Source organism: Vigna unguiculata, chromosome 5 (assembly GCF_004118075.2).
Source record: "Vigna unguiculata cultivar IT97K-499-35 chromosome 5, ASM411807v1, whole genome shotgun sequence".
Lineage (NCBI taxonomy): Eukaryota > Viridiplantae > Streptophyta > Magnoliopsida > Fabales > Fabaceae > Vigna > Vigna unguiculata.
The window spans coordinates 44893340-44901606 of record NC_040283.1 but is presented as its reverse complement, the minus strand read 5'-3'; the positions used below and the strand labels follow the sequence as shown (position 1 = coordinate 44901606).

The 8267-nt window shown below is 26.6% G+C and overlaps 1 protein-coding gene across 1 annotated transcript; it reads left to right on the top strand.

The window, feature by feature from the left end:
• Nucleotides 1-5713: 5713 nt before the first annotated feature.
• LOC114183800 (60S ribosomal protein L37-3-like) lies at nucleotides 5714-6639 on the top strand. The gene is made up of 4 exons (XM_028070942.1): nucleotides 5714-5799; nucleotides 5880-6015; nucleotides 6085-6186; nucleotides 6266-6639. The coding sequence occupies exons 1-4, from the start codon at nucleotides 5797-5799 to the stop codon at nucleotides 6310-6312; spliced, it is 288 nt and encodes a 95-aa protein (XP_027926743.1). The 5' UTR covers nucleotides 5714-5796; the 3' UTR covers nucleotides 6313-6639.
• Nucleotides 6640-8267: the final 1628 nt, after the last annotated feature.

Sequence of the window (8267 nt, the reverse complement as noted above, 5' to 3'; positions counted from 1 at the left end):
ATACAAATCATTATATAAAACATTACGCATTCACATATAAGCTGAAAAGGCCTCTATTACCCCTCGAGATACCACTACTAGCATCACCGAAGAATTTACCTTACTCTTAAATATGCCATTTAATCAAATCGAGTGCAGAGTGTACAAAAATAAAAGTGGTTGCTTGCTTGACTTTCTCATGATTTATGATCTCCGTTTATGATCCACACAATATGCAGATTTATGTGGTTGGTTAAAAATACTGGTCCCTTGCACGAGTCTAAATAGGATGGTTGGGGTTCCAAACATGATGTGAGAATATTAAGGTTCTTTTACGATGGTTAAATTTTGATAAGAAATTACGAAACTGACACATCTTGAAAATATACAAACAATAATCAAATTGTGTACGGGTAACGATTTTAGATAGAAGTTGAGTACTCTTAACGAGTTTTACAAGTCAATTCGCCAAGTAGTACATGAGATTTATCCTGTTATTAGTTATGTGTGGACATACAATTTTTACAAGAATGTCGTTTACTCTCAAGACTACATTTCTGTGAAAGTTGTATATCCCACACAAGACTTCAAGTAATAAAAATTTCTTGTGCGCATTGACATATTAACTTATGGAACATTCTAGGGGTTACACAACTTCTAGGTGAAAAATCGTAACCCCTCCATGACTTGCCTACTGTTTCTAATATTTTCAAAGTCCGTCCAATTTCGTAATTTCTTTTGAAAATTTACCCATTGTTGTAAAAAAAATTGAATAATAAGTAATGTTGTTGAAAATCAAGTTCAATATAATTTGGGGACTAATGGCACATAGCAACAAAATACTTTAACATTATCTATTATATTCAAAACGAGGTTCCTTCCCCCTTTTAGAATCATTTATATACATTATACCTCCAAGAGTTATAACCAAACGTCCGAAACTCGAATTGAAATCTCTCAAGTGATCGATCATAAAAATTTCAAAGCAAACACGTAAAATTATGTGTTTGTCCTACCGAATACACTATTGGTGTCGAACAAAATGATCGAGAAGTCAATGAGACAACCGAATTAAGGAGCATAATCCATGAACTATGTTTATAAGAATGATTATGATGTCATTATGCCCTAAAAAAGGTAAAAGCCTATCAAAAACATTATAAATAAAAAAGACGTGTAAGGTAGTTAGAACTATTTTTTATTACCTACATTCATTAAACTGACCGAAAACAAACACTTAAACGTTAGAGTGCCTCTCACAAATATTTTAACCACTTGAGGAACTAAGAAATAAAAGTAGTATTCAACCTAACAAAAATACTTTGAATAGTAATTGAATTATTCCCCTTTACAAATCGTACAAGATTCTGAAAATAGATTTTTGTTAAATAATAAACTTGATGCTAATTTTACCTGTTCCTTCTTTTGTATATTAATTGTTACCTAACGTTATTAACCCCATGTCATGTAAATTATCAAATATTGTGACGAGTTCATCTCTAAATAACCTATTTAATAATATTAATATTTATAAAAATTTGTTTTATATTTTGTATATGTAAATGAGACAAATAAGCTACAATTAAATTAGTTATAAAGTTAAAGTTTCTATAATATCACATACCATAATATTTTGATACAAGCATATTTAATAAATCAATTATATGAGATTTACAATGATATAAATTTATAACTCAAAACAGAGAAGGGAAACCAAATTCCAAATAAGTTATTTATGTTAGACATCAAACTTTAACATTTGAGTTATATTGACATTTCAAAGTTCATTATCTATCATCCTCACATGAAATTTTATTAAAATAAAAAAATATATAAAAATCTCAATAAAATTATGATAAAAATTACACTTATAATTATACTTATTTTAAAAAAATATATATATGAAGATAATAGGTTAAACCACTTATAAAAAAATATATTTGGATCTTGAGATAAGTAGGCCGATATGTCCTCGTCTCTATGTAGACTAAGTATATTTTAAGATATCCCTAACAATAATGAAAGAGGTACACTTAATTTGTTTTAAAATAATTTTACTAAATTTACCTTTTCCAATCTTACTCACAATTAATTCATTTACAAGTTGAACTTCAATTTCAATACAAGATGATAAATCAACAATTAAGATAATATTTAACTAATTTAATTTAAATAAATATATAAATGGTGTGATTATAGTTATTTTATTTATAAAACATGTAGTATACTTGTTTAATTTTATCAACAAAACGACAATATATGTATATTAAACATGCATTTTTTTCATTAAAATCACATGTATTGAGAAATTATTATTAAATTGAATTAAATAAAAAAATTTGATAATAACTCAAACATATTAAAAATATCTTATATATATATATATATATATATATATGCGCGTATGTTAATACAATACATAAATTTAAATATACAATAATTAATTCCTATTATTTTATTTTATTTATTTTTATTTTAATAAATTATTTTTAAATTGACTATACAATTCGATAAATATTTATCTTTATTTATATAATTTACTAGTGTTTATAAGGATCTTATGTTTTGACTACATCAAAACATAAAGTGAATTTGACATAAACAAACAACTACTAATTTACGCCTAGTATTTATATGGTTATTTTTTATCTTTCTTAATTTCTGTTAGTGCATCATTAAGTACAGTAAAACCGTGGTATTTATTAGGAGACAAGATTGAAGATGAAGTTTTAATACTTTTGTTAGAGATTGAAAATATAAACCAATATAAAAATCAAGATTGATTGTTAACCTTCTGCAGTGGTCAATAATAATGGCCACAAAATAAAACGGAACAAGAAGCTGAAGAAATATTAAAAAAAAAAATCTGAGAACAAAAAAACACAATATTTCTCCCTCGGGACTTTAATTTGTTCCAAATTATGATTTTATATTTTAAAAAATGATTCATCTTGTTTACACATATCTAAAATATGTTTAGTTAACTTTTTCGAAATTTAAAAGTGTTTTTTTAATTTTGGTGTAAGAAATAAAAATGATGATAGAAATTATAAACAAAAACTTCTATTATTTGCTTAAGAACACAATTTACTCCGATGAATATAAATATAGGTATAAATATTCTGACTTTTTATGTTGTGGAGAAGTTTTTCCACAGCTTGGTTAATTGGTTTATAAATTGTGGAAAGTTGCTATCCAAATTTAATAAGAAAATAGGGGTACCTAACATTTCTTTTTTTGTTTGCAGTTGGAGGGATTAGTTTAAATTAAAGTAATTAAATAAACATATTAAATTAAAATAAATTATGTCACTTCATATAGTTTAATGATTATTAATTTGATTTGACTCCAATTGTGTGATTTAATTTACACACCGGAAGTTTCCTACTTTATTTATCTATAATTGTATAGTTATAACTACATATCTCTATATCCATGGTTATTATTTTTATTTTACTTTTTATAAAATAATATTTTTTTAAAAAAATTAACAGAAGTTATTTTTATATATTTTTAATAATATTTTTTAAAATAAAGTTTTTTATCACTTTTTATTTTACTCATAATAAATATATATTTTTTATTTTACGCTAATATAATTAAAAAACATTAACTTTTTAACAAAATTGGATAATTTTTAATTTTGTTCTCCCATGATTTTTTTTTTAATTCTAGATTTTCAAAATCCGTAATTCATATTTTAAATGAATAAAGTTTTATATAATTTTAAATGGATAAGTCTGGTCTATGTTTTAATTGAACCGAAAAAAAAAAAGAAAAAAAAAAAGCAAAGCACATGAAAAATTAAAAATCGAACACCAATTTTTGAATTTTTAAAATCTCGGATTAGTAGTTAATTGGAGATCAGAATTTTCAATTATATAATAGTTCAATCAAATTTTTCTTTCAAAATATTGTCACATGTTATTTTTGTTTAGATATTTGATTTTCTATAAATTTTAAAAACAAATTTTCAATAATTTATTTTTGTAAGTTTTAAAGTTTTGCCCTAACCTTATTTATTTCAAATAGACGGAATTAAAAAAAAAAAACTAAAAAAGTCACACACATCACTATTAATATTTTATAAATATGGAATGCGGATGAATTTACTTTTTTTTCTGATTAAATATATTTTTTATCTCTTAACTTTTAGTAAATTTTGGAATTAGTTCATTCAAAATTTTGGACAAATTTAGTTTTTTATCATTCGAAATACGTGAATTTAGTAATTTTAATCAAATTTTGTTATGTTTATTTGATGTTTCCTACACAATTCAGGATTGTATTTGAGTTGTTTATACTATTTGATACATTTTTTGCTTAAATGGTAAGTCAAATACTATTATGAAACATGCTTGAAATGTTAAATAAATTTAACAAAATTTGATTAAGAGGATTAAATCCACCTATTTCGAGGGAAGAAAAACTAAATTGGTCCAAAGTTTTAAAATGAACTAATTCAAAAATTCACCAAAAATTAAAGAAAAAAAACATATTTAACAGTTTTTTCCCAATAAAACCGTAATGATTTTTAAACACCAAAAATTCTATACGAGTTTGTAAAAACATGAGTTTTAAAAATCTTGTCTACTTTACTATTTAATCAAAGGATGGTTTCATAAATGTATCATCATCATGTGGTCTTGTGTTAAAACCATGGTAATCAGATTAGTATAACAATCATGAATAAATATGATAAGCTAGTAAATATAAAAAAATAATAATAATGGATTCAACATCATCGCTAACAAAACCTAAAAGTAAGTCTCTACATTCAGTCTAAACATTGCTCCCATTAAAAAATGTCACCCAGATACAAATTAAGTTATCAATTAAAAATCTGGATTCAAACCTCAAACAAATCTAGATTAAAAATCCAAATGCAAATTTTCAATAAAATGAACAATAACAAATTCTCTCCTTCTAAGTAACTTGGAAAATAATAGATACACAATGAGATGGAGAAAAAAAATTGGCTGTTTGAAGGAGAAGGAAAAAAATGAAAGATTATTTAAATATTGAAACAAATTTCTCTCTTTTGAGAAGTCAAATAAAGAATTTATTTGATATTACTATTGGCACTACCCCGGCCTCTAAGTCCAACCATTTATTTTTCTTTGAGTTATAAATGTGTTTTAGTTTAAATAAAGACCTAATCTCTTTATACTATTATCACCACCAATCCACTATTTTCACTCCTGTCGCAAATAAAAGTTAATTATCACACCCCACCAAAATATAAAACTAACTTGTATATACTCATTCCATTAAATATAACATTTTCCTTTTATATTTTATATTATAACTTAAATTTAATTTATTAAATTTAATAATAAATCTCATAATCGAAATCTCCCTGACATAATAAATAAAAAATATTAATTTAAAAGAAAAAATTTATAATCATCCTAATTCATTCTGAAAAATTAGAAAAAACCGTAAAATAAGATATGATATGTAAAAATTGGATTTTACATAGACGTTACATTTAATTCAGTCTACGAAATTGATGTAGTTTTCATTGATAAATTAGACTTATATAATTACTTTTAAAATACTATTTTGAAAAATAATTTAATTGTTAAAAGGTAGTGGTTCTGTTGTTTTCTCTTTAATAATAGCATATAGTTTAAATTCTTTATATTTTATATTTCTACTAACTTCACCTTCTTTATGTTTTTTTGCACCGTTTTATAATTGGGCTACATAGTCGGCCCAAACACAAAAATAACCTTAGGGACTGTGCCGGCACATATGTAAATTCTCTTCCTCTTCTTTCGCAACAATTAGGTTTCTGCTCTGCTGCTACAATCAATGGTATCGTCTTTTTTTCTTTATTCTGTGTTGACCTAATACGAATCTGCTTCTGATGGTGTTTGGATTTTGCATAAGTGCAGGGGAAGGGAACAGGGAGTTTCGGTAAGAGGAGGAACAAGACCCACACCCTCTGTGTCAGATGCGGCCGTCGCAGCTTCCACCTCCAGAAGAGTCGTTGTGCTGCGTGTGCTTTCCCAGCAGCGCGCACTAGAAAATGTAACTCTTTTACTTTCTAAATTTAGGGTTTGTGTTAAGGATTCTGTCTTGATTGTTCTATGGTTTCAGATAACTGGAGTGTGAAGGCCATTAGGAGAAAGACCACTGGAACCGGAAGAATGAGGTACCTGCGTCACGTGCCTCGCCGATTCAAGAGCGGCTTCAGAGAGGGTATAATCGGTTAATTATTTGAGTGTTTAAATTTGGGAATTGGTTTAGGGTTTTGGCTAACGTGGTGATTTTGAATCAGGTACCGAGGCTGCACCCAGGAAGAGAGGAGCGGCTACCACTGTCTAAGCTTTGGAAGGTAGCAATTTTATTTTTCTGGATCATTCAATTGTTGGAGTTAATCCTTACCTTGTGGAACAATTTTTCTTTCTGTCGTTTTGATCTCATTTGATATATATGGATTTGTATTTCAACTTGAGGATGGTATGGAGTTTTGGTTTGATAGTGTTTTTACGTCTATTTTTTAGTTTTCAACTAAGGCCTTATTTTTGGTGTTTTGTGGTTGTTGGCAATGAATTAGAATTTACTAGTTTATGGTAATTGTGCTAATATGGTAGTTTGGATTGTGGCCTTGGCTTATATTTTGCTACATTAGGAGAATTTGAGATTAGAATATGTCACTATTTGATGATTTATCAAAAGGTTATTGGTTTGTGATTATGTAATTTTAAATGGCTTTCCATCCAAGAAGCTAGAATATTTCAACAAGGAAGAAAACTAAGACATCTCACTGTATGTGGAGGGGGAGATAAGAAAATTACAAATGTAAAAAATTCTTCACAATCATGTCTCACCTGATAATGTTCCCTTGATAGAAGAATTTGAGAATATGCTAGTTTGCGATAGATAACATGTAATGGTAAGAGATAGTCAAATATTGGATAGTTTTTGTTTTTGCTAATCAATTTCTCTCAGATAAAGTTATACAAATATTGAAGAATTTACTGTTGAATCCCTAGTTGTTCGACACAATTCAGGAAATTGCATTATGAGAAATTATTTTTGGGTTACTTGTCTAATTATGGCATTACTTGTCTAAACAATTACACAACCATCATGATTTTATTTTTATATTCGTCTCTCGCATTTTCTTGAAATATTTGTAATGTCATTATTTTAGTATTCATTTTTTACCGGTCTCCTCCCTTTAAAGTTGTATTAGTTTTACATAATTTCTTGGAACTAGATGATAGAAGTTCAAAGATGGGATTACTCTATGGCTTTTCTGTTTTGCTTCTTAAATATCGGACAACAATAGGGCCACACTAGGGATTTTACTATCATAGCCAAAGGAGAGGCCAAATAGGTTTTTTATTCTAATGTTGGGATGATGTTTTCAATTTCGTTTTCCAATTTTCAATTTTTTCACTTTGGTCTCATTTTAAAAATTCATTTTGACAGTGTTGTAATAGCCGAGAATCTTGTGCATACCAGCATCTCTTGTGTTACAAATAAATAAAATAATTATGAAATTTGAATTTATCCCCTTGGCTTTTTAAGGTCAAGTGCCCAAAACCTGTGTATGTTTCTCCCTACACCCATATTAAACCCATTTTGCCTTTTTCAAATTGTAGAATCCGTAAGTAAAAAAAAAAACTTCCGATTTTGTGAAGTCCAGATGCAATTTTCTTTTTGCTTAAAAGAAATTTTTGAAGTGTACAATCTAGAAGCCAAAAGGTATCCAATACAAAAGAAAAATTAACTTCCGAAATGTTTAATTCGTATGTTATTTTTTTCTTAATCTTTTATGGCTTTTGAATTGCATCAATTCAATATTTACTTTTTCTTTGAGATAAACCAATTCGAAAGCCAATTTATTTTTTCGAAAAAACTATTTGCATGTTTTATATACTCTAGAAGCCATTTTCGAAAGTTATTTTTCACTTTCAATAAAAAAACTTAAAAGGAAATTATGGGATATCTTTTTATATGGGGCTGCAGAATGAAACAAAAAGTGCCACATATATATATATATATATATATATATATATATATAGGTTAAAATATAATTTTGGTCTCAATTTTCGTCAAGTTTTTTCAAATAAGGTCTAATTTTGGTTTTGTGTTCAAATAAGCTCTAATTTTTGTTAATTTTGTTTAATTGAGTCTTTTTTTGCTAACATCGTTTAAATTATTAGCGCCCATTAATAGTGATTGTTATGTGTCACTTCGTGGTTTTTTTGATTTTTTTTTTATTTTGATTTTTTTGATTTTTTTTAATTTTTTTAAATGTACATGTGTCA